Raw genomic sequence first — 26,592 nt, forward strand, 5'->3', positions numbered from 1 at the left:
ATAATCCTCCAAAATTCAGTCGGTTGGATTTTAAACTGTTTTTGACATGAATTGCACAGCTTTAAATTATATTTAAAACAAGCTATTTACATGACGAAATTATCAAATTTCATTTGATGTCAGAAATTCAAATTAATGTATAAATCCAATTTTATAACAAGTCCAAAGTTTGTATTATATATTTAGTTGGCTTTCAGCGGATGAGCGAAAATTTTCAGATTCATTTCCAATTTCCAATTTTGCAGGTTTTGCTAATACAATTTTAACGCATCCAAATAGTTAACACAAATTGGTAAAAAAATGAAATGGTTTATTTATCATTAGTTGAGATTAAAATTGGGCTTTCTGATTGCAAATGAAATTGCTTACATGGTTCTTTTTTTGCTTTTAGTCTTCTAAATTTTTAATAAATGATTTTATTGATTGGAAAATTCAGATATACCTTCTGTCAGCCTTCTTTATTCAATTTTTTAAATAAAATAGTGCCTTGCGCATCTCCTTTAAAAATTTCTAGTTTTTTTTTTATATACTGGCATACGGCGGCGGCGCTCCAATTACCGGAGTCAATATTGGCGCACGCATAGTTATTGAGATGCTGCTGCGTGTGTCGCGCTGCTTTCGAAATTGGTTTGAGCGGTGGCCCTCTCTCGACGAAGGGCTGTAAGTGGAGCGGCACTTAATCTCCGACCCACCAGACTATTTACTGTTTGCACAATTTCTCAATAAATTCAGGCCCAGGCATTGTATTCTATCCTTGGTAATGCCTCGCTAGTCACGTAAAACGACTCGGGGCGCATCCACCCTCACGCGGCTCACGCTGCTTGTCAATATTTTTGTGCGCCGGCTTACGCTGTCCGTCCATCCCTTCGGCCGTCTGTCCGTAGGGGATCACTCGACGCCACCACCTTTTGCGAAATTGCGCCCGGGGGATTAATATTTGTAATTAACGTCGCGCTTCGACACGCAATTATTTACGCCTACCCAAGCACCATTGCCATTATGCGAGTGACGTCAAGATGAAAATATAGTATTGCCGCAAAACAAAAGGGTTTCCGGGAGCTTTGACACGAAGATACAATCATTGTTTATAAAAATCCATATCAAGGAGATTTGAATGGTTAAGCAATTTAATTATAAGTGGTTTTATCACATAGGCATAATTAATTATGGCAATAATAATACAATTGAGAGTAAAGATGAGAATTGTACAAAGTTTTGCATTTACTCAATTAATTTTAATCAAATTTTTGTGCAGTAAAAATAGTTCATTTGTCAGTATTGGTTGAGATTTTTCTGAATACTGGAATTAAATTCCAAACTTCTTAATATAAAGAAAATTACAATATAAAAAAATAAATATAAAATGTAGAATTAAGATGATAATCGTTAAATATGATGATTTTTATTGTTGTTTATTTGTCCACATCTGCCATTGTTTAAAAAATTACCTTAAATTTTGTAAAATAAAAAACTAATAGCATAATGCTCTAATTAAATTTCAAAATTTCTGTTCTTGAATAGATATCGTTGAACAGTTGAACTTTATTTATTAATTACTTCAAACTTCCAGTCTAGTAGTGTTAAACTTTCCGCATAATAATACTCTCCTTGAGCAAAAAGTAGTGCACACAGAACTTAAGCTGTGCCATTTTCCATTGTGAATTATTGCTCGGGAAGCGTGAAATTGATTAATTGGTGCGGAAGGCAAGTTGTGTGCCTCTCATCCACTCCGCATACTATACTGTGTATTACTTGGAGCAGCGATGTGATCGTTAGAAAAGTTGAAGAGGCGACCTCGGAGAATTTATTTCCGCTCCATCTTCTACGGCAAAATTACTCGCAAGATGGAGAAAGAGAAAAGAATCTGCGGCACTCGGCCTCCATCAACATGCTCGCCATTGTCACTTACTGCGAAAATACTTGCGCTCATCGCACACGAGCGTCGCCGGCTGCATGAATAAATAAAGGCATCCCCGCAGAAAAGTCACCAACAAAAGGCACCATCTTGCCGCTCGCAGGCTTCAGGGCCGGTTATATGCATATCATTTTTTTTAGCTCAACAAAAGTGTCTCGGGTTGAGCGGCGAGAGTGAGCTACCGAGAGCAATACACGGGAAACGACGATGATGATGGTGCTGCGACTCAGTCGGGTCTCTTTTTTTATTATTTTACATGTGTAACACGCGCGCTCGCATGACGCCACTTTTTGTTCCTGTCACTGAATGGGTGAACAAATGGGGAAGGTGGAATTCGGAGAGGAGCAATTTGTAACACCTTAACTTGCCTTCATTCTGCAAAAGTGTTGGTTAAATATGAAAAGGGGTGAAAGAGTTTTTATGCTGGCAGAATTTTAAACGACCAAAATATGCGTATTCATGTCTTCCGTTAATTTTTCAGTGACGACAAAACGTATCTAAAAAATTTGGTTTTCAACGTCTACATATAAAAAAAAAATTAAAATAAAAATGTTGGAAGTAAGTAATTGTTAGGTTAGCAAAAACAATTTTGATTCTTATTGATTTCCAACTGTTATAACTCGAAACTTTGAAGATTTGTCAAAGTAATGAAATATGACAATAAATTCCCTTCAACGTCAAATAGTGACATAAATCTTCTCTGCATAAGGGATGAAAGCGCTCAAAAGTTGGCACCTTCTGCCGTCACCATAGCTCTCCCAGTATCACTTGCCTGGCAATCCAGAATGAGAAAGAGATGCCTGCCGAGCATTACAATAACTTTGGGCCGCGCATCCGAAATTTATACATTCACCACCGCATTTCCAATAGAGACCAACTTCGTTGGTTGGCATGTTTTCTGCCGAGGGGTCTGTTGGGAAATGATTTTGCAACACATGTGACGTCGACGACGCCCAAATCTCTGTCCGGGCTGTTGGACACGGAATGGGAAAAAGTGCTTGCAAAACATCAGTCCCGGAAACATGCATGCACACGTGAAATATCCGCACAAACAGACTTTCTGAATAAAAGCTGCATATATGGTAATGCGTAGCCTTCGGTGAGGCAACTCTATCTTGCCCACGTCACATTTTGTGATAAGGGTTGCGAATTTGTATTTTTCCCAAAGAGGTCGCGTACGTGCACAGCATAAAATTTTATGGCGTTGCCACTCGATTAGAATTAAAAATTCTATTAACTTTAGAACAGTTTGCTAGGATGTCACCATTACGCGCGAAGTTAAGAGCTTGCCGTGTGATAGCCTTGCTATTGTAGCACCACCACCAAGGCACAACCTTAATTAAAAGCTCTGTTGTTTTCCTCTTGCTGGAGTTCTCGGAATTGCTCACTGGCTCGCTAATCTTGGCAATTAACGGCGTGCGGGCTTCCAGGCACAGTATCGATGGCGGAATAAAAACTTTTGATGATATCGTTTCTGAGAAAGTGCACGGTGCTTGCGGCATCTTCTTGATTGAAAGAGAAATTAGTTTTCTTTTATCCAAAGCAAGGTTATCTTTTCCAATGATAATTGAATATTCCATTATTGAGCTAACTATGATACACAAATTTTTTATTTCCTTATGAACTACGCTTTATGCATGAATCAATATGCAACTTGCTTGACACGTATGTCAAGCAGGTTGCATTGCCTGCAAAGTTATGACGGAAGCATTCGTAAAAATAAACGAAATTGTCTGGGTGGTTAAATAACTTATTTGCTTTTTTGAAAAAGACGCCAAAAGTGGCGTACGCTCCTATGTCGTGAGAAACGTGGCAAACTTTGAGCTAATTATGCCCCGAAACTACGATGCGATGCAAAAATAATTGGCATTTAGCTTCTCCTTTTGTAACCCCTCTAGCAATGAGCTTTCACAAAGGATATATCAGCTTGCAGAGAGCACAGCTCTTTGTGCTGCTAAAACTATAATATAGTTGAATGAAAACGCTCAACTAAACCCACGGTAATTCTCACAGGTGTTTACTTTTACGAACGAAAGCAACAGAGTGAGCCTGGAATTTAGCACAACAAAGTGAATGTGGTTTAATTAATTATTCATAGCAGAGTTTCAGCGTAATTCAAGGAAAATCCAAAGCTTCTGAAAGAGCACATTCCACACTTTTGTCTGTACTCCTAGAAACTAGTAAAAGTGTATTTTAACGTAATTCCCTTTAATTTCTGTAACAAAAAAAAACGCAATTTACCTGCAATTTATTTTGACTTTATTATGGTGAGACCCTGAAAAAAACAGGGAGCTCATTTGCTGCATAGGTTACCCAGTCTTTACGCTACAAATTTCACACATGCCAGTCCATTGTGATTTTTTTATGTGGCAGGAAAGAGTTTTAAAACAGCACGACGTGGCGCTCATATTGTTAGCGGGGAGTAACACAAGAGCGCGAACAAACATTTTTTCAGCCACAAAGCAAACCTAAAGCACGAAATATCATCTGCTCCTCTTTCAAAGGCGCTAACACATTATGCACGCCGCTGGAGCAACATTTTTTGGACCACCTCAAACAACCCCGCATTTGTTTTCATTCAAAAAGCTGCAGGAGCCGTTCTTTGTTCAGGCGCTTATCTGGCGCAAGCAGGAAAAATTAAGGCCGTTTTCTTCTCGCCACCAGACAAATTTGGTGCGTCGAGTGAAAAAGAAGCGCGAGTGTAAACGGCGTGGGCTATATTGGCGGAACTTTTTATCTTCGCCATGCAGACACCCAACAAGCATCATCAAGATTTCCTCGCCACTTTATTAAATATGAATGGGAGCCAAATTCTATTTATAGGAAGAGCGAGTGGTCGGCGTGCATTCGGCCAGCAGTGCTGTTTGTGTTCCGAGTGAAATGCTCGTGAAAGACATTTCCAGCGTGTTTATTCAGCTCCGAGGCGTACAGTGGTAGTGAACGGGAAGACGCACTTACACACCAGCAGAGTGATGGAAATTCGCCCGCCGCCGCCGCCGACTCGCTCCACAGCCGCGCTTCAAATGACAAGCTTTTTATTTTAGCCAGGCCCACTTCGCTCTGTTTCTGCCTCTCCAATGACTCTGATACTCCCGACATGTACAAAAGCAGAACACGTTCCCTTATCGCGACGGCTGAGCTGCGTATGATTGATGGCATTTTGATTGCAAATCAGCCAAACGGCCCAGGCAAGTGGAAGAAGCAATTAATTTTGTTATGAGATAACGATGAACATTTGGAGAGCGTGTTATGAAATTTTTCGAAAAAGCCACTCAACTCAATTGCTCCAAATAGAGAAAACATTTTATCAAAATTTTATTTTTGGTTCGTTAATTTGAAAACAAACCAATCGCTAAAATTAGAAAGTTTAACTTAACGTCTTTGGTCGCTGCGGATTAACATAATTTCATATTACCATCAATTACCATATGTCGAGTATATTTTAGCGAACAAGTATTATAGATCATGAATAAAGTAAAAACTATTTTAATTATTTATTTCTTTTAAAAAAAAAATCATGTAATAAACTTATAAAAAATTTGAAATAAATTAAATTTGTTAAAAAAAATTTAATATAATAAAATTTGAAATTTAACATTTACTTTTAAATTTTTTAATTGATTGTAATTTGTTTTGTAAAATATTATAAAACATCTTTCTTACGCATATTATGCTACATCTATAGAAGCAAAAAAAAACTTAGTGTTTCATTCCATCCCATCAGTGGCAAAACAAACACGTCGGCGCTGTAATAATTCCAGGCTTTTGCGTCCGACTAGACCAGTGCGGACTCACACACAAACTCATCGTTCGTTCGCTATCTGTAAAAATAAAGAAGTTTATCCCCCGTAGGACAGCTTATTGGCCTGGGCCGAGGAGGACGACCGTCAAGCTTCTTTTTCGCAACTTAGAAATCCACGGTCTAACTTTGGAAATTGCGACTTGCACGTTCCTTCCGATTGTCACACTGAACTTTTATGTATTTAACCCAACAACTTCCCTATACGCACGAGCAAGGTGTTTTTTTCAATTCAAACTAAATCGCTGTTTCCCACCAACTTTTCGCTAGATAAAGCAGCTCGCGTTCCCAAGAATTTGTTTTCGTCTGCAGGGCTTTACTTTGAGCGTGAAAACCGCCGAAATGTTTGCACGAATTGCCTTCCTCCCCACTAAACCGTTACTCCGGCAAAGCAATAAACGCGTTATTAATGCTCCATTGAGCCAAATTATATAACGCACAACAGCCACACACGTCGGAATTCAATAGGAAATCGACACGCGCGTTTTGCATATTATTTTTCATCGCAGGCAATAGACTGCGTGCTAATTACAATTAATCTGTTTGCTACGGGTGTGCGTCGCGTAATTGCAATGAATTATTCAGGCTGCGGTCGGCTCGATGTCGATTATTTGTGTTATGTGTATAGTACAGCTAAATTTAACACATAGCCGCGAAAGTGCTATACCGCGGCGATTACATGCGGAGAAACAGACGCACACCTGCCGTCAGCCTTCAAATATTAAAGTGAAAGGGGGTGCGTGAAAGGACTCTTGCTGAATAATGAACGCAGTGGCTGCTTCTTTTAAATAATTTGGTCATTGTTTGCCGTGTTTTATGTTTCCCTGCTGGTGAGAACTGAGAGGAATTTCATTAAAATGTAATTTAATCGATTAGACGGTAATCAATGAGATGAATAGAGCTTTTCATTTTGATTATCGGGATGTCTCATCCCATTGAGTGGAATAATTTTGTTTTAATTAAATTCCAATAAGGGCAATAAGATAAATGAATATCTCAAAATCATATTATACGAAATTAATTTTAATGTTCAATAAATTTGAGATTTCTCAATTTCAAGCTTAAATGGGCCAACTTTGTAAATTTCAACTTACAAAGGAAAAACCTACAATTATATTTTCAGAACTTCAGTAGATTTGAATCAATATTAAGTCGCTAATTTCTAAATTTGATCTCCATTTTATCATTTGATTTTCTAAGTAAAAACCCTCATTGCTTTAAATATATAAATAAATCACGCTTGCCTCCATACAATGGAAAGTAAATAATTTATATTTAAAATTATTTGTAACATTTTCCTATCATTTTAAAGTGATTTTGTCTTTTTTATGCAAATACTGCGGACTCCAGTGAGATATTGCCAAGGGATATAGATATAATGGTACGCAAAACACGCTCGGATGATTCTTTTTCTGGACCATACAGAAAACTAAGTAGATGTATCAATATTTGAGCCAACTCGGATACGCTTTTTCTGCCCGCCTAGAAAAAGGCAACCGCAAGAAGAAAGTAAACAAAAGTGGAGCTTCACATCCTTGCAAGTTGATAAAACTGGTGCGCTGCAGGCCATGTGTATCCACAGTGGCCTTGCACTGTTACATGATGTGCATGCAAGTGTGCATGCAGATGCCAACTTGGTATCTATCTATCAGCGTCGTCCTTTCTTAGTGGCTAAACGCGGCGCACAGGAACCTCCGACCAACAATAGAGCCGCGGTGTATGGAACTAGGAGTGCTCCGGATAAGAATCGCGAATTTGAGGCTTGATGGCCATTCACGTCGGCCTGAAATGAAGACTGACGATGCAACCGCACAATGCCAACAACACCGAGCTCTGTGTTGTGTGCTGCAATAATGGAGCACTACTGCAGCGAACGGTCCAATAGAGATGCATTTGTGTATGGCACGGCGTAATCCGACGCGTCTTTCTATATTATGCAATAATAACCCAGCTCGGCTTTTGTTTGCCTGGCGTGCATAGTCCTGCCTGTAATTAATTGTGCCCAGCGTAAATCGCGTGCATTGCCCCAGAGTGGAGAGCAGCCCTAGAAAGGCTGGGAAAATATTAATTGTATAAATTTCAGCAAAGGTCGCATGTTGCGCTCATTACCGTGCTGCTCATTACAGGCAATTTGAGCCCTCCTTGGCTTCTTGTTCATCAACATAGAAACTAGCTTAATTTGAAATTCATGGTAGCTTATTACAGTTTGTTATACACAATTAATGGATCTACAACCGAAAAACCTAAACCCATTATTTACGAAAAATACACATTAAAAAATGAAATTCTGCTTTCTAGAGCTACGACAAAATATAACAAATAAAGATACTGGCAATGACTCATACATGATTAGCTGATAATTAGTATGCACATTTATAAGATGCATAAAAAGTTTAATTTGCTATGTACTTAAAATAATCTACTCCAATTTTTTTAATTAAAATTTTTAGTTGCTTATGAAAATGCTAATTAATGAATGATTATTATCATACTCAAATTAATGCAAATGTAAAATGTCATTATTTGCTAGGTACATTTATAATAAAAAGCCTTTGCAGCCCCCGAAGCTTCTATATCAACGTGTAGTCATATATCTTTCACCACATTTTGTATTTTGACAGCGCATGAAGTAAATGCCATTAATCAAAACAGCTCCTCATGATCTGCTGCGTTACAGTTTTTATTCCGCGGTCGAGAGCACGCTTAATATCTTTCAATACACAATAATAATGCACGGCTCACTAATGTGGACATCTATTCCAATCTACTTAGCAAAATTGTGTTATACTCTTTTTTCTAGAATGCAATATTGTATTTTCTTGCTGGGAAAGAAATAAGAAAAAATTGCTTTTGCTGTGCTTATTTGCTGCTTCTCGGGTCCGTAAATTCGCAATTTCAAGAAATGAAATAAAAGAATAACACACTATTTTAGGATGTAATTTTGGCCCCCAACCCCCACTTTTAACAATAAATGAATTCTCTTATGAATTCAAGATGAATATCCAAAACAATTCTGATAAACACAATTTTCCTCAAAGTGCATAAATCGACTTAATCTTATTAACTTTAATTCAGATCATTCAAGACAGCATCAAATGATAATTAATCAAAGTAAATCACAATACTTAAAAGTGAAACAATTAATTTATCTTTAACAAAACACTTAGTGGTATTCTGAAATTATTGTATGACAAAAGACATCCATTTATAACCCCATATCAACCGGATAGAAAAATCTATTAATTTCTTATATTCTTATAAAAGAATCATAAATGGCAAAATTGTAAAATAAATTGATTTGTTTTACCTTAATTTTTTGGTAAAACCACAAAAAATGCTGTAATATTTTTGAATGCACGCAAAATGAAGAATTTGTAACCTTAAAAACACTTAAAAATATACAAAATTTAGCTCTAATTAATTTTATAAAATAAACTGAACAATAAAAAAAACTAAAAAAAAATTAGCACACATGACCTTAATCCAAAACATAACAAAAAAATTCACATTTTCAAAAAATAAGATTTCAGACTCACCAATAATAGTGGCAAGGATGACAAGGCCAAGAACGACGGCCGTAGACACCATGGTGATGATCTGCACCTCATGGGGCGACAGAAAGTGTCCATCGCGCGTGCCATTGTCAGCACCTGCACTGCTGCCATTGTCCCACGCACCTCCAGTTGAAAAGTTGGTCACAAAGAACGAGCCGTTTTCCATGTCACTTGGCCTGGTCCATGACAAACAAATCTCTCAAATCGCCCGCAACAAAACTGATCAATCTGCCAGCACTTCAGTTGACCCCGCGTGCAGGTCAAGTGATAAAACCCGGGGCATGACCGGCTGTGAAAGTAGCTGCTGATTTGGTTGTTGTCGGCGCCGGCCAGAGACCAACCTGCTGCTCGGCGGCGAGTGGTCTGTTGACTGCCGCTCGGGCAGCTTTGGCTTCGCGGGCCACTTTTTACTACGACGAGCCGCGCACTCGCCCGCCCGCCCGCTCGCTACCCTTGCAGCAGAGCATGCGTCCCCCGTTACACTGCGCTTGGTGGCCTTGGTGCGCCGAGGGTGCACACTAAAAGCCTTTCTCTTCCCTGATATCCCCCAAAAAAAACTCATTCCTCAGGGAGTTTTCTATCATTTGCTGGCGAAAGTTTTTATATTGCGACAGGAGACCCTTGCTTTAGCGCAATTTGAATAATTAATTAAAATGGACATTAAGATTTAATTGCTTTATTCCATCAGTGAAAGTTCTACAAAAAAGAAAAAAAAATGATAATCTGGAGACTAGAATTTATTTTTTAATAGATTATTTACCGAAAAATCAAATTTTTGCTATGATATAACAAAAAGTAAAATTATTTGAATGAATTACCCATTTAAACTTTTTTATGTTTAGACAACTTTATTTAACCATTCATTTAATATTAATATTTTTTTTTACTAAATATCAAGATATGGTTAGAAAGACAGAACACTGGGTGACAATTCTGATTCGTGGTCTTTATTTTGACATTGACGTCGTTTTTAAATTTCAAGATTTCGCTTTTTTCCGCGACTTGTGATGGCGAGGTTAAAGCTTAGCGCTCGCATCAAGTCGGCAGCGGGTGCGGATTTTCAGAGCAGAAACTTTGACTTCTACAAAGTCTCCAATAATATTCTCGCATCGTGAAAGGATCAGAAGGAATTCTCATATTCTTTTTTCTCCTGTTTCCACGGGATGAAACAGATGGAAAGAAACATGCACTTTCCTTTCTTCTGCTTATCCAAAAGAGATCAAGGAAAATGCTTCTTTCTGTTCTAGCAGAGGTGATACCTCCAAAAAACACGGTTGCTCCTGTTGTTTACAAGGAAAAGATTTGTAGAATCTTATGGATAAGTTGCTCAGTTGGTTAGTCCCAGGTTAGTCCAAAATTTAAATAAAAAATGCTTTGTTTTTCATTTTTCTGTTTACCTATTCTCATTTAATTTTGGGCTATTAACAACTAAAAAAATTTCAAGTTTGTTTTTTAACACCTATAAACATGCGCATAAACAATAAATTTAACATTTTTTAATTGTAGTTTCTTGTGTTACATATTTTCTATAATAACAAATATAATAATTAAATTTTGATTATAAAAAAACAAATTAAATAAATAAATAAAGCGTAATTTTTTTTTGACCTACGAATTTTTAATCTACAATAAAAAACAACACAATTTTAAATTTCCTAATGACCAATAGCATGGACTTATATAATTTACTGGATAATGGATCATAAACAAATATTCATGTATATATATTTTATATTTTCACTGCAAAATTTTACAAAATGGCGTTATACCAAAAGCGGGTCCGTTGTGCAAACGAAACTGAATGATGGATGATCATATTCTGGTAATTGACAATGGCGTGTGTGTACCATAAATACACACTACTCTATACGATCTGATATCCTCCCACTGAAATTGATTAATATGCACGCTATTGCAATAATAACTAATTAATATTCAAATCATTTATACATGAGAAGATAGTTTGTGTCATCGTCGTCATTCAAATATTGAATGCATGATGATGCGGCATTGACGAGTTTATAGGTATTTAGTTAATTGAATAAATTAGAAAAATCCTTGTAGAAAAATAAATGAACAAAAAAATATCCACTTTGTGAATAACTTAACATCCTGTAAATTATTTTCTTATCAAAATTTCAAACCAGGTGTACCTTTAGTTGCATAAAGTATAAATATATACCTTTTCGTTTATTTTGGTAGAAAAAACTATGTTGTTATTCAATTTTCATAAAAATATTGTATAACATTATCGTAATGCACGGGGTAAAATTGATAAAAATGTAGTAAACCCCTTTGTACCATCTCATTCTCTTCAACAGGTGAGAAAAAAATTGAAAAAAGTGCAATTTTGTGGAGGATCATCCGGAGTGAAATGGGACCAAAAAGTAAAAAAAAAATACATATACAATATGATATTATGCTATCATGCAATACGCGATCGTTGAATTTGAAATCATGCGTTTTATTTTCCTCGTCTTTCACTGTCTGTGGTCTGTGTTGTTTCGCCGGATGCGCTCGAGGAATTGCTTTTCTGTCAGCATTTCGCGAAATCTGCCAAGAGGATAAAGGAAAAGTGATGGATTGCTTACTGCCTCTCAATTTGGATTTTTATTATTTTTCTTTGTCTGCACCCGTTGCATAAAATGCGAACCTGATGCGAAAAAATCGATCGCCGAGTATAAAGAAATGTAGGTGATGTCGGTTGTATTTAAAACTAATCAGAATTCATAATGCACATAACATAAAAATCGATAAAAATATTTTTAATAATTATTTTTTTCTAGTGAATAAATTAATTAAAATTATTTTAAATTGTATGTTATATTGCAAAAATTTAAACCGCTTTATTTGAGTATTAAAGCTTAAAGCTATACTATTTTTTACTTTTTAGAATATCATCATAAAAATTAAGGTGGAAAAAGCATCTTATAAACGTTATAAACATAGAGAGAGGTACAATTTATAATATAATTATGTATGTAGATTGTAGACCCTCATGCTCTCCGAGCATTGCACGGCACTAATACATAGAAGTCGCAGGCGAAGAATGAAACCACCTTGCGGCAGAAAGCGGAATCAGTGTTCAAAACTTCAAAACAAAACACAAAACTTTTCTCTCAACTCTGTTCAGCTGTATGTGGTTTCAGAAAATGTAAAATTCAATTTTACAACAAATTTTATTATGTTTTTATGTTTATAATAATTTTACTTTATTACTTTATCAGAAGTTTATATTTACATGCTTTTAACTTTCAGAGATAGAAGCCGGCAGAAGAGGCTGTGATAACATTCGTCTTGTTATCAACATCAACACAGGATTTTTAGCCCTGTGTAGCTTTGTAGAGGTCTCACGTCTCACGTTGAACCAAAAATTAAACTGAAGAGAATTCGATTTCATTTGGAGAACATCTTTAGCAAAATGAAAGGAATTTACAACTATGAGAGACGAGATAGGTAAATAAAGCAAATGATCTCATAATTGTTTACATTTTTTTAATTAAAATTTGTAATTTAGTGTGCCGCAAAAATTATGTGCTCCAGCAGCCGAAAGAAACAAGCAGGCCATTCTAGAAGTGCTGCAGCAGTACGTCCCTCAGATGGTAGCTAAAAAGACGCCTATTCAGTGCTTAGAGGTGGCCTCTGGTACTGGACAACATGTGGCTCACTTTGCCCATAACCTGCCAGGTACGCAGTGGCAGCCGGCCGAGTTTGACACCAACGATTTTCCCTCGATTCAAGCCTATGCATCAGAACTGCCCAATATCTCCGAACCAGTTTTCATCGACGCCTCCCAGAGTCCTGACCAGTGGCCTCTGCAGGGAAGAGCCTTTGATTTGGTCTACTGTGCCAACATGATTCACATCTCACCAAAGGCCTGCACCCCCGGACTGTTCACCGGAGCTGCAGCTTTTCTTATTAAAGGAGGAATTCTGGTCACCTATGGACCTTATGCTTATGGAGGAACCATTACTCCCGAGAGCAACCAGCGATTCGACGAGTCGCTCAGGTCTCGGGACAGTGAATGGGGGCTCCGAGACATTGACGATTTGCAGAAAATTGCTGGAAACGTTGGTCTGGCCCTTGAGAAAATCGTTGACATGCCTGCCAATAACAAGACTTTGATTTGGAGGAAGGTCTGAAAATTTTCATTTTATTTACACAACTAAGAAAAAGTCATATTGTTTACCAGCATTTAGTTTATTCTGAGGGTTTGTGGTAATGTTAATTAGATTAAAAACACAGATTTTAATATTCTTATACCAAGTTTTTTTTCTCAGTTTATCAAAAACTCATCCCTCAAATCGGCTAGATGCGGCTCGAAGCTACGCTGCGCAGTGTCCTGCGGACTCTGTTTGCTCTTCCTAGTTGTTTCAACCTGCTGGGGACACTGCCAGTAGAAAATAGAGCCATCAGAGCTGACTGACAGAATGTAGCTGTTGTCGTTGCTCATTGCAATGCCAGTCACTTCGGCTCCGTGTCCTATTCCGCAATAGATGTCTTCACCCTTGAGCAGACTCCAGACCTTAATGGTCCCGTCCTCGAATCCGGTGACAAAGAGGTCACCTTTGCGAGGCACAAAGAGCCTCGTTATGGCGCAGTGGGTTTCCAAATCTCGGACGGCCGTACCAGTGGCCGTGTCCCAACAGGTCACCTTTCGGTCCATCCCTGTTGTCAGCAAAAGGGTACCCTCTCCTGGGAAGAAGGAGACACCAGTCAGTTTCGAGCTGGTTTGCAGGGTGATTTTGCAACTAGGGTCTTCTCCTGGCCTGAAATTTATAATCTACTCGTTAATTATTTTGTAATCATATTCAACTTGGATTAAGAAATTTCAATATCCTAATGCATCAAGAATATTATTTATGTTTAACGACATTAATAATTATTATATTACTTACTTAGTTTATTCCAATATTGAAAAAATGGCAAAAGTTTCCCCGAGTTTACATTTAAATTTTTAAGCAGCATTTTAAGACATGATGTTTAATTTTATAGTGATACTCTATACTCACGGTATTTTCCACACATAGCAACTTCCATCCTCGCACACTGACGCTGCTTCATTGTTGTTCTCCTTGATTGCCACCTCTTTGATCACTCCTCTTTGTTCTCCGAACACTTTGGTCAGACACCATGATTTGGTCTTGTCCCAAACCCTCACCTGTTTTAAGTTCAAATTTTGCTTTACAAAAATTTTTTACCTTGACTAAATAATTAAGCGTGCCTGTCCACTTTGACCTCCACTAATGATCCTGAGGCTGTTTATCGTAATTGCCAGTGCTGACACTTTTGAGTGGTGGGCTCCTTGAATTTCGTGGATCAACTTTCCACTTTGAGGAGCATGAAACCTGATGCACCCATCATCCCATGCTAAAATATTTTTCACTTTTTATCTTTCCAACTAATCAAACTTGCTAATTTAACCTGAAATCAAACAGGAGCCATCTTGACTCACAACCACGCAATGGCAAGTTAAGCCAGGTTGGAGAATGCGACTCGCCTCTTGGATTTTGTTGCCCTTCTTTTTTATTGTCCACAGTCTTATGTCTCCATAGCCGCAAGTCACAAAAACCTCATTGGTCACTCTATAATTATTATTATTATTTTAAATTAAAAATTGACAACTTAATTGCTGATTTACTTTGGAACAGCAATGCTTGTGATGCAGCTTGGATGGCTGGTGGAGTTGAGAACAAGGTCTTTGAAATTGGCTAGGGACAAGGTGTAAATGTCGCCACCCTTTGTGCCCAGGAGCAGTGTGTTTTTTCGAAACTTTGTCAAAGATGTAACTCGAGATTTGAGCAGGCAAGATTTGAGTTTCCTCAATGCGTGGGAAGTAGGACATTTCTGTCCAGCCTCAACTTTTTTTGTCTTGTCTATCGGAAGTTCTTCAACTAGGTCGACAGTGCCGTCGCCAGCAGCAATTATCATATCCTTCGGGCCTACCCTGACAATAGCTCGCACACCTAAAAATTTACCAAAAAAATTACTTATTTTAACTTAATTTAATTTGGTATTATTTTTGATATTTTTATTATCAGCGTTTAATTTTCATGCCAAAACTAATAAATTTTATTACCATGGGCATAGTTGCCGTTTGTAAGGCTCGGCATCATGCCGTCCCTTTTTATTTTTGGAGGTGGCTTTGACAGACAAGACATCATTACTGGATGGGGTGGCGCAGGGACCAGATTCAGACGAACTTTCACTATATCCCCTGTAGTCGAGCCGCAGTATGCGCAAGAGTCGTCGTCATCCACCTGTTGATTTTTTTTTAAATTTTTTTTTCAAAATGCTAAAATTAATTACCATAATAAAGTTGATCATGCGTTTCAGCTTGCCCAAATTAACTGTTGTAAAGGAGAGCTGGAACTTCTTCAAATCCATCTCCCAAACTTTAATTCCCTCCTCCGAGCTAGTGATGATAAAATTAGGGCAAACTTTGGCTGTGGCTATCGCCATGCCCTCGGAAGTCTGGAGGGCTTTGGGCAGCCTCTTACCTAAAACAATTAGCAAATTGTTAATCTCCTTTGGCAAGCTAATTTAAGCCTCTCACAGCTAATAACTAAATCTTGCTCAAAACTCCAAACTACGAGACAGTGATCTTCGAGTCCGCCTATGGAGTAAAGGAATTTTGAGTCGCACGAGAACGCCAAGCCGCAAACTGTGCTTCTGTGAACTTCGTATTTGTTTGAGGCAACTCGGCCTTTGAAGTCCCACAAGATTACACTAGCCTGTATAGAATTAATTATTATTAGAAAATTTTTTAATTACAATTTTTTTTCTTAAATGGATCCAGTTTATTTTTATTTTATAATATTGTTTTTTTTTTTTTTTAATTTTTAACCTTATGGTAAGGAGGTCGCAGCCGCTGCCCTGAAGCAATGAACTTTCCACAAGAGGAAATCGCGACCGACGAAATGCTGCTTGTGTGCCCTTCGAGAAGCGCCTGCTCTCCTGTATCCCAATTCTGTAGAACGAGTTTGGCTCCCATCGGATAAATTATGTGAACTCCATCAGGATGAGCCACCAAACCTCCAGCAACAGCACCTGCATTAAGTGTAAATTTTAAAAAATTTCAAATTAAAGTTATTAGTTTTTTTACCTTCAAATCCTACCACTGCGTTGGCAGTAAGATGCGCAATTTCAGCCATTTCCTGATGGCACGTTACCAGATAGTTTAAACGCGGGTAGATCGATCTAGATGAGTTTGCTAAATTATGCTTGAAATTATAGAGAATTTTCTCAGAGAGAATTTGAATTTCTTTTCTTCAACAATTGAAATTTTCAATTCAAAAATTCTGAATGAAAATGATTTAATCGTATTGTTTTGGATCTGATTTGTTTATAAATAAAAGTTGATATCCGTGTGGTCACCATGACAACAAAAATAATTTAATATATTGATCAAATTATCATACAAGTAATTACATTGGCTACGTAATTGAGAAAAATTATGAATATTCAGTGGCAGTGCAGACATATATGCATTTTTATATTCCATTAATTATGCGATACTAAAAAACGTAAAAATAATCGAATTTATCTTTTCCATGGATGCATGCATACCCAATAGACAGAATGCTATTCTCGCGCTCAAATCATTCAAATAATGCTGCCTCCTGGCGGACAGCTCGAATTGCTCGAAAGAAATCTTCAGCTGTGAGGGAAAATTTGGCGGGCACCGAGAGTTAGAAGACAGAAGTCGGAGATTTTCAGCGCTTCCAATTTCGGAAACCTGAAAGGAACCAGCCTGGAAAGATCACGAACTAGGCGTATGACCTTGTGAGGTAAAATTTTGATAAGTACCATGGCCACGGAATTGGCCTCTGGGCTCGAGAGCGGCATCTCGCTAACAACAGTGCCGATGGCCGACAGTTCCGAGGACGACGACATTCTCACACCAAAGGCAAAGAAAAATTCCCTGAAGAAGAAGCGAATTTTTAGCGACGACGACGATAGCAAGTCGGAAAAGTCTGAAACCGAGGGAAATGCCGCGTCCGAGAGTGACAAGGAGGAAGAGGAGGAGCAAGTTGGACAAAAACAAAGGCGCAGTCGACTCGTCAGGGCCGATTCGTCAAGCGAAGACGATGACGTGCTGCCTGCTCAAAAACCCGATTCAAAGAAGGACTTTGGATTGAGGAAATTGGAGAAGAAAAGTTTTGACAAGCTCAAGAAGAAAAATAAAGTTTCACTTAACAGTTCTGACGATGACTCGGGAAAAGAGGAAAAGTCTGATCATGATCAAGAAGTTGATGAGCAACACCAAAAGAAAATAGTATTTTTTAATTAAAATTTGTTTAAACTGATGATTTAATTAATTCAAATTTTAGCTTGATAAATTAAGAGCAGACTTTGGAAACGATAGCTCTGAGGAAGAGGATAGAAATGGCCGGGCCTCTGGCATGTCCAACAAATCAAGCAAGTCTGCCGACAGTGATGGAGATCGCAAATCAAAAAAGAAGCAATCGGCACCTAAAAGAAAGGTACTGTTTTGAAGTCAATAAGTAAAATGATTGTTTATGAAAAATCAAATTTTAGTCTGCAGTGGCGTGCAGAGCAGCCATGGAGAAAGAGAAGCTGAAGATGATCAGTGAGAAACAAAGGATGGATCGAGAGTCGATGGTCTCCCTGCCATACCACAAGCCAAAGCAGAGGTCCTTGAAGGAATTTCTGTCTGCTCGTCCTTCTGTTAGTCTTGAGTTGAGGGGAGCCAAACCATCCAACGTTGACATCACTCTGATTGGGTAATTTATTTATATTGAATAATTCTATACACGGCTCTGGTAGAAAAATAATTCTACACTCGGCTCTGTAGAAATATTTTTATATTTTGGAAATATGCAGATTTATTAAAAGATTAAAACTAAAAGAAGTAGCCAAATTCCGCAGTATTGGTCCTCCCACTTAATTTGAAAGAAGTTTTTAAAGATATTTATTTTTAGAAAAACAAGCTTCATCATTTAAGTAATTATAATTATTATGTATAAATTTATTAAAAGCACTTTTTATAAAATTACTAGAAATGATAATGTTTGTTAATCTTTATTATAGAAAAGAGTTGGAAGACACGGAGAAATTGGCTGAGGAATTTTACAAGTCTGAAGAAGAGGAAGAAGAGCGTTTCACTCCAACACCACCTCCTAATAATGAAGTGAATGAGAAAAACATTCATGACAAAGTTTGTTCAGTGGATAATGAAGAACCAATTAGAGCAGTTGACAGTGTCAAAAAGGCAATTGATTTTGAAGAGTTGCAAGAAAAAATTGAAGAAATGAAAGAAACAGAAGAAATTTCCAGCAACCCTCGAGAAACTCCAGTTGACACAGAAGTTGCTACTGTGGAAAAAGCAGTCCAACCCATGGAGACTGAAAACATCAATCAAGAAAACTCTGAGATAACTTTGGCAGAAGCAGAAAAAGAGGAGAAATTATTGGAGGTACCTATGCAGAAAGAAGATATTGCTGCTGAAGTATTTGGAATCGCCTGCTTGACTCCCAGTGAAGCCATTGAAGAAAAAATATTTGCTGTTCCTGAACCGCCAAAAGAAAAGTGTGAAACAGTTGAAGATTCACTGGAAGATGAAATGCATCTCTATCTCGAGGACAGTGAGGAAATTCTGGACGATAGAGAAAGTCAGGCAGCAGAAAATCAAGTAGACCAAGCGTTTGACCTGCAAAAATTGTATGAAAATCAAATTAGCAGTGACGAAGAGGATTCAAAAATTAAGTCACCCATCAAGGTGAAGAAATCTCCATTGAAAGGCATTCTTAGTCGAGCCCAGCTGATTGAAAGACTAAAAAATTCAAAGCCTGTAAAGCTGTCTGGCAGCTCTAGTGATTACATTGACCTTACGCCCGAGACGTCAAGACAAATTGGGGTGAGCGAACTGAAGGAGCGATTCCTTAGGCATGCAAGTGCTGGAAAGAAGAAGAGTTTGGACCCAAAGCAGGATGGGTTTTTGACACTTATTAAGTCTGGGGAGAATATCGACGAAGTTGTCGACCTGAACTCTAAGCCTGGGGCCAAGATGTGTCAGCTCAAGTCGGAACTGCAGGAGTCGATTGCTAAGCAGCGTGTTGCGGATTTCAAGCAACGGCAAAATGAGTACAAGATGTATGAGGATGAAACTGACGAGCTTCTAGGAAATGGTAATTGTGAAAATTTTGCTAAAATCTAATTGTAAATTTTTTATTTTTTTAATTCATTTTGTTTAGATTTTGAAGACAATGAAAAGGAAGAGAAAAATTTTGATGATTTTGACCCTCATCTTGCAAACGAAACAGAATCTGAGCCTGAAACAGAACCTGAAATGGACGAGGAGACAGAGGAGGCAAGGAAACCTCGTGTCAAGTCTGCCTTTGTAGACGAAGAAGCCGAAGAGGAAGGAGACGAAGATGTTCCTTTGAAAGAGAACGAAGAAGAGGAGGAGCAGGAAGACTGCGATGGTGATGACGAGGAAGACTGTGATGAGGAAAGTGATGAAGAATATGATGAAGTTGATCTCAAAGCTTCAACTCCAGCTTGCAAAAAGCCCTTTTCAAGGATCATAAGGGTTGAGGATTCCGATGATGAAGCTGAAACAAATTGTGGTAAGAGATGCAGTTTTGATCTGCAGTTCAAAATTTAGTTTCTTCACTTTTAAGGCAAAGGAGTTAAACCTGAAGAAGGTGCAGATGACAGCAAACTATTGGATGAAAATGACAAAACGGTTTGCCTTAATTTTACTTTCAACTTATATCTATTAAATTAATTTTGATCATCTGCAGGACTCTTCATTTTTATCAAATATGAACACCTCTGTCAACATATCTTTTTTAAATTCCCCTCAGTCAACTGGAATTACAAATCCCCTCTATAGTAATTCAAATTACATAAAAAGGAGGGGAGACTTAAATGCAACACAACCAGATAAAAAGAAAGGTAAATAATAAACCCTCATATTTCAGTTTTTAAACCATCTATGTATGTATTCAGGGTCAGTCTCCAATGGAATAACTCAAATGTTAGAGGAGCTGCATGGTGAAGCAATGTCCACAAGTTTCACGGAAGCCATGAACGAGAGTTTGCTAGAAGCCAATATTTCGGAGCCAAAAGACCTGGATAAATTGAACTTTGACAAAGACACTCAATGCACCAGTTTGATGGATCTGTGCTCGGGCCAGTTTTTAACTGTACCTGACACCCTGCCTGAAGCTCAACCGGCCGTGTCAGGCTTGAAAGACTTGGTCTCTGGAGACACATCACAACCCACGGACTTGGCGGATTTGTGCTCAGGACAGTTTGTTACGCAAGCAAAGCCGAAAACTGGGGCAATCAACAAGTTATTTGGAACTGCTGTTGATGAGACACAAAATCTTGAGGAGCTTTGTTCTGGACAGTTTGTCACTCAAGCAAAGACCAGCGAGGAGCAAACTGACTTCAATAAGCTTTTGGGACAAAAATGGGAAACACAAACGCAAGACTTAGCAGCCCTTTGCTCAGGAAACTTTGTCACCCAATCGGATTTAAAAGGAGGACGTGAACCAAGTCCCACAAAGGCTGATCGGTTGCTTGAAGTGCCAATGTAATTTAAAAATTAATGCATTGTAACATAGAAATAATTTATTTATTTTTTAAAGGTCTCCTACAGTTAATGATAAACCACTTAAACTAGTAATTTCTTCTGATGAGGACGAAAATACCATAGATGTTCCAAAAAGCACGGAGAAGAAAAAGAGAAAGAAGAAGAAAAGGAAACTTGACTTTTCTGGTACTGAACATCTTTAGAATGAAATAATTCAGCTCATTTAATTGTTTCAGATGATGAGGACGAAGAAAATGAGGATCAAGAAGAAGAGGCTGAGGAGAGTGGGGCAGAAGAGGGGGCTGACTACAGTCTAGTAGACTATGACTCAGAAGAGAATGAGGTTGTGGTCAAGACAGGAGAAGCAAGAAGCAAGGCGGCTCGGTTCTTTGAGGCGGAAGCTGAACTTAGTGGCTCCGACTGGGAAAGTGCAGATGAAGATGAACGAGGTCTTGATTACATGGATGAAGAGCTCGGAGACAAAGAGCAGATTGATGAGGACGACATGAAGGAACAACTAGGAAAAATTCATGCGTATGTTAAATTGATATTTGTGTCATAAAAAAGTGATTTTATATTTAAAATACAGCCGCCGACTCCTTGATGAGGACAAGCGTGACATCCGACTCTTCCAAGAGGCCTTCCTTGAGGATGGAGATTTGCATGCTGAAGGGGGAGGACGGCAAAGACTGTTTCGCTGGAAAAATACAGGTGAGTTATTTCCTTTTTGTGTTTAGATTTTTTCTATTAGTTTTCATTCCAGATGATGGAGATTGGCAGGGAGGCTGCAATCCAAATTTATCTGGCGATGAGGGATTGGAGGATGATGATGAAGATGATGCATCTTGGAGAACACTACGGCTGGAAAGAGAAAACTGGCTAAAAGAGAAAGTAAAATTTCTGATTTATGTTAAGCTAATCTTTCTAATTCAATTTTTTTTTTAGAGCACTAATGAAACGCCTTTGGATGCAAATGATGAAAACAGTCAGTTTCTTAGACACGGAAAAAATTTGCTAGCTAAAATCAATGGTGCAAAACTAAAGCCTCAAGCAGAACCAAAGGATGTGGCAAAGAAACGGATTCAGCCCATGTTGGTCAAGTCGCCTGGCAAAGCCATTTTGCAGAGACTTCAGGTATTTATTGCAAGCTGTATTTTTTTAACAACGTTAAACTTAAATATCCTTCTTGCAGGGAAAGAGTGGTTCTTTCTTCTCCAGAACCAAGATGTCTCTGACCAAAGTTGTCCAGATTGCAGGAAATGACAACGACGGAATTGTGTCCAATACCAGTAAAGGAAATTTTGTTTTCTCTACCATTAGTCCATCGAGTATCAAGGGACCTGCTGCTGAGCTGGCTAACAATTCATTTGAAGAGGATTCTCCACAGCCAGTAAAAGCAAAGGTTTGAATAACAGTTTTTGGCTTAAAGGCATTATTTTTCATTATTATTATTATTTTTTCAGAAAAGACAGGCTGCTGCCAGCACAACTTCCAAAGCCAAAGCCCAGGCAAAAAAACACAAAGTATCAAACAGCATCTTCAAGCTAATGTAATTATTTGGGAATTAATGCTGGTGGGATAAAACTTTCCATATTCTTTTGTAACATATAATTTTAAATTTTGACAAAAGCATATTTATTCGAATAAAAGTATTTAAATAAAGAAAAGTTTATAATAAAACCAAATTGCTTGAAATTTTCCTACGACTAAACTTCTCAATTTTATGAAATACGACGAACATATAATGTTAATAATAAAAAATATTTAAAATTTTTTTAATTGTTTGCATAAAAATAATTACAGAAAATGGAATTAGATGAATGAGAGTTCGCACAAGTATTTTTAACACATGCGGGCCTAATCAAGAATCACTTTATTTTATCTTATGAGTAACTTCTTTTCACACGGCCTAAGAGTTAGTAGCCCTTAAAATAATTGGCCTTTGTTTCTAGAAGTTGATCAAACAACCTTGGTTTTAATTTGTCAGGAAGCAATGATGGTAAAATGTTTAACTATTTATTATGTATAAGTTATTTATTTTGATATGGAGTTTAGAATACAGTCAGCTTGGTTCTCTATGAAAAAAATATTTTTTGCTTTACAATATCGGCTTTTAAGATAAAATATTTTTGTTTGAAAACTGGATTTGTGGATTTTTTTTAAATTTAGAATTTTTTTCCTCCTCGATATACTGCATCTAAAATTATTGGAGGAATAAATCCTGTTGCCTTTCTCTCAGCCCAACAAAATTGATTGTATTTTTCTTTTTGCTATTTTTCTTTTAATAAAGATTGCATCTATTAAAATTAGCCAAACTTCTTTGCTGAGTGGGTGCAGATGAGCAAAATTAAGTTTGTTAAATTATGTTTTATCTCTTGAGGCGTCATCCTTGAAATGAAATCTCATATCTTATTAGCAAGTATAGTGATCGGTGTTTGTCTTGCTTGCTTAAATTAAGAAAATTTGTAAAATCTTATTTCCTTCATAATTGCCCAATAATGATTATAGTGTAAAATGTATTTTAGTTTAGTAAATAATTTATAAGAACATATCAAAAAGCAAAAAATTATGTGTCATGATTATTCATAGATAAATAATGCAATAAGTTTATTTTATAGATGATAATTATTTTTATTGTACATAAAGATATAAAAAGTATAGCGCACTTGTTCATATCAATTGCAACAAATTTACATCCAAGTTGGTGGTTCAATCGCTTGATTACACTTTGTTCAATAACAATAAAAACAATCTAACCAGTCGCAAACCTTCATTGTCTGCCTTACGCTGCTATATGCTACACTCTGCAATGACAGGTTTCTTGTTAGTAGACTGAAACAATTTTTAACCCTAAATTGCTGATGGTAACTGGACGTCAACGATGGGAGATAAAATGGTTAATTGCTCAAAAACTAAATGTACAATACAGCGCTTAGTAATATTATGGCCCTGAGATAAATGCATTATTACTGATGCAGCAATGCGTGTGTGTATCAATCAACTCTGCACACAGACGGCGTTGATTCTCTAAATTAATAAATTGTATGCATAAATAATTCATTTCGCAATTCATGTACAATGAATGAAAAACTGTCTCGGTCGGTCGACTCCAGAGGCGAACAGCACGAGTTTGGCAAATAAATGCACGTGGGATTATTTTAAAGAGGATAAATTTTGATGAAACATCACTTTTGCTCTCTCTCTCTCTCTCTTTCAGAATATGGCAGTTGTACTTGATGACTCACTTTCTTCACATACGACAGTTACTCTTAACAGTTCCTCACAAGAATTTAATCAGACGTACGACTCCTCCTCAGACGTGCTGTCCGCAGAGTTCGCCCTGACCACCTTCTTCTGCAGCTGTTGGCTCTGTTGCTGCTGCTGCTGTCTTCTCCTGTCCAGCAGCCGCGCCACCTGGAACTCGGACTTGCTGTTGCCCAAGTGGAAGGCCGTGATGGGTGCTCGGTGACTGGGAATGGGGGCGGCCACACGCGGGGGCGGCCTGTATGGAGGCGGCCTGGTGTCTCCAAAGAGCGACCGCAACTGGGAAACGCTCCAACTGATCTCGCCATTGTGGATCGGGGAAGAGTCTCGCCTGAAGTCACCGTTGGTCTTGTTGAGTCTGGATGGCTCGTCCTCCTCTGTCTTTTCAGCTGGAGGCAGAGACTTAGACCTTTGACACGCACCAACGTCTCTCCTCCTCAGTCTACCTCTTCTCTCAGGGCTTTTCTGTACCGGCTGCTCCTCCTCTTCGTGGGCAGCCTCGAGGACAGACGGGCGTCTGGTCCGCGGCGACTGGTACAGAGGCTCGTCCCCCGGATGGTAAGAGGCGGGCCTCGTCTTCTTTCCAGCAGCCTCCACCTTCACATGTACGGGCGGCAGGTGACGCAGTTTGGTATCTGTAGGGGAGCGTCTCTGCTTTGGAGGCAGCGGGGGCACGCCCTCGTGGTCGCTGTCTGTGGCCATCACTGGAGCAGCTCGGACGACCATGTCCGATGGCCTTCGGATGCTACCGTTGGACGAGGTGGACATGCTCAGACCAATGTCATACCCAGAGGGGATGGTGAAGCTATTTTCCCAGGCAGAGGGACAGTCTTTGCCGCGCGAGTTGGACCTGGACACGTGAGGAGTAGAGTCGTCGTCCGAGAGTGTGCTCGAGTCGTACGACCGCTCCATTTCGTCCATGGTTGCCGCAATGTGGGGTGTCGACTGCGACCTTGTCCAGTCTACGACGGCCTCGGGCTGAGGCTGACTGGTTTTTCTGGCCGCGGTCTTTGGGGTGGAGGTGCAGTGGGTGACGTTGGTGGGGAAAGACTGACTCATTGGGTCCATCTGCTGCTCCTCGGGAGAGCACAGGTGGTGGGCTGACTTAGATCTGGAGAGTGCGTAGTGTGGGTTGAACCTCTGCTGCTGCTGTTGGATCTTCCTTCTGCTCGGTGGGGTGCTTGTGGGTGGAGGGGGTGCGCGACCTTTGCTGTGCAGCGCCGGACGCTTGCTGGTGCCTCCGTTGGCGTACGAGTTGAGCAACGACTCCTCAGAGGCGCTCCTGCGCAGCTCTTGGCCGCAGCCGCCGCCGCCACTCGAGCTGGACGACGAGCTGCTTGAACTAGAAGAATTCTGACTACCCTGCTTGGAGCCGCTGTTGAGCCTCTTGAGGTGCGACCGCTGCCTGAACCAGTCCTGCCGCTGGAAGTTGGGGTTGTTGGGCTGCTTGGTGCGACCGTAGATGCTCTGGTCATCGGCGGTCATGCGAATTCGGTCCTCGTAACCTTCGTAGACGCGCACGTAGTTGACAGGAGCCACCTGCTGCTGGGGGTGTGAGAAGGTGGCGGTCAGCTTGGCGTGTTCGTAGCGGGTCTGACTGGTGTTGGGGGTGGCGTTCTGCGGCTGGGGCGGACGGTAGATTCCACCGCGAGGAACGGGCACTCCCTTGGTCTCGCCGCTCATGCCTGAGCTGGTAGAGCCGGACTCTTCCTCGTCAGGTGTGTACAACTGCGAGTCGGACATGGTGAGACCAGAGTCCCTGCTGAGGGACATCTTGTCCTTGCGAGGAGGAGGGCAGGGGCCAAGAAGCTCTTCGCGCTCCAGACTGTCGATTGACGAGTCATCCCTCCGCATTCCACCTGCTGGGAAGAATAAATATAAATTACAATCATAACTGATAATGAATTCAAAGCTATTTATTTTATTTGCTTCTGTTTATATTTATTTTGTGTATTTCAACAGTGGAACACCTAATGGTAGCTCTCCATCCATCGAAATTTAAATTTAATGCAATTTAAATCCTCTTTTAGAATGGAAAATATTTTTAAGAGTTAAAAAGTAAAATTATAGAAATCATCGTCTCAACTTACAGTGCAAACTGTCGGACTCTTCAGCACCACTGTCCTGCCTTGTAGGGTCCCTTTCTGGGGCCTCGCCCATCAGCTTGGTTACCCCAACGCCCATTAGGGTGTCGCATCTTGAAATCAACATCTCGACGAGAGCTGGTATGGCACGGGATGCAGCAGGGGTTGGCGAAGGACCCCACAGCAAACTTGGTCCGACGCACACGGCCAGGTTGGTGGGGTTCATCAGGTTCTGACTGGAGCGGCGGGCTATGTGGTGCAGCACACAAATGAAGTGGGCCAATAAGCACTGGCTGACGGGCGCAAGTCGTTCCAAAACACTGAAAGAAAAAAAAATTATTTATTAATTAAATGATAAATCAATGAAATGAATTAAATAGGATAATTAACATTTATTCCTTTTAAATGTA

General features: G+C 39.1%; 5 protein-coding genes across 10 annotated transcripts in view; 2 read left to right on the forward strand and 3 right to left on the reverse strand.

Annotated features, from left to right (window-relative positions):
• The window catches only part of LOC132196830 (5-hydroxytryptamine receptor-like), a 49,376-nt gene extending 39,755 nt beyond the window's left edge, over positions 1-9,621 (reverse strand). The window contains exon 1 of the mRNA XM_059619739.1: positions 9,251-9,621. Coding sequence (XP_059475722.1) covers positions 9,251-9,434 — 184 coding nt within the window. The 5' untranslated portion in view covers positions 9,435-9,621. The remainder of the gene's footprint in view (positions 1-9,250) is intronic.
• Positions 9,622-12,340: 2,719 nt separating this feature from the next.
• Positions 12,341-13,546, forward strand: LOC132197007 (methyltransferase-like 26). Of its 2 annotated transcripts, none has more exons than XM_059620014.1 (3): positions 12,341-12,422; positions 12,527-12,724; positions 12,786-13,546. In XM_059620014.1, the coding sequence occupies exons 2-3, from the start codon at positions 12,690-12,692 to the stop codon at positions 13,408-13,410; spliced, it is 660 nt and encodes a 219-aa protein (XP_059475997.1). In that variant the 5' UTR covers positions 12,341-12,422; positions 12,527-12,689; the 3' UTR covers positions 13,411-13,546. The 2 variants fall into 2 exon arrangements, with proteins under 2 accessions (XP_059475997.1, XP_059475999.1); XM_059620016.1 differs by having other exon boundaries at positions 12,370-12,403.
• LOC132196327 (uncharacterized) lies at positions 13,545-16,477 on the reverse strand. Its single transcript, XM_059618890.1, has 10 exons — positions 16,374-16,477; positions 16,116-16,318; positions 15,825-16,002; positions 15,578-15,768; positions 15,348-15,528; positions 14,910-15,234; positions 14,693-14,853; positions 14,493-14,638; positions 14,281-14,429; positions 13,545-14,037 (listed from the first exon to the last, which is right to left on the reverse strand). Exons 1-10 carry the CDS (start codon positions 16,420-16,422, stop codon positions 13,545-13,547), a joined length of 2,076 nt encoding a protein of 691 aa, XP_059474873.1. The 5' UTR covers positions 16,423-16,477.
• Positions 16,478-16,917: 440 nt separating this feature from the next.
• On the forward strand, positions 16,918-23,205 carry LOC132198181 (claspin-like). Its single transcript, XM_059622042.1, has 15 exons — positions 16,918-17,546; positions 17,602-17,754; positions 17,810-18,015; positions 18,323-19,419; positions 19,486-19,860; positions 19,915-19,979; positions 20,038-20,191; positions 20,246-20,834; positions 20,890-21,020; positions 21,071-21,368; positions 21,424-21,545; positions 21,598-21,725; positions 21,780-21,968; positions 22,027-22,236; positions 22,298-23,205. The coding sequence occupies exons 1-15, from the start codon at positions 17,079-17,081 to the stop codon at positions 22,385-22,387; spliced, it is 4,275 nt and encodes a 1,424-aa protein (XP_059478025.1). The 5' UTR covers positions 16,918-17,078; the 3' UTR covers positions 22,388-23,205.
• Positions 23,206-23,456: 251 nt separating this feature from the next.
• The window catches only part of LOC132198179 (rho GTPase-activating protein 20-like), a 204,856-nt gene continuing 201,720 nt past the window's right edge, over positions 23,457-26,592 (reverse strand). For 4 of the 5 annotated variants that reach the window (XM_059622037.1, XM_059622039.1, XM_059622040.1 and 1 more), the window contains 2 exons: positions 26,189-26,502; positions 23,457-25,960 (listed from right to left, as the gene is read on the reverse strand). In XM_059622037.1, the coding sequence (XP_059478020.1) occupies positions 24,129-25,960; positions 26,189-26,502 (2,146 nt within the window). In that variant the 3' untranslated portion in view covers positions 23,457-24,128. The remainder of the gene's footprint in view (positions 25,961-26,188; positions 26,503-26,592) is intronic. The other variant, XM_059622038.1, reaches the window with a different exon arrangement.

This window comes from Neocloeon triangulifer, unplaced genomic scaffold (genome assembly GCF_031216515.1).
Source record: "Neocloeon triangulifer isolate White Clay Creek 2 clone unplaced genomic scaffold, ASM3121651v1 ptg000012l, whole genome shotgun sequence".
In the NCBI taxonomy this organism is placed as follows: Eukaryota; Metazoa; Arthropoda; class Insecta; order Ephemeroptera; family Baetidae; genus Neocloeon; species Neocloeon triangulifer.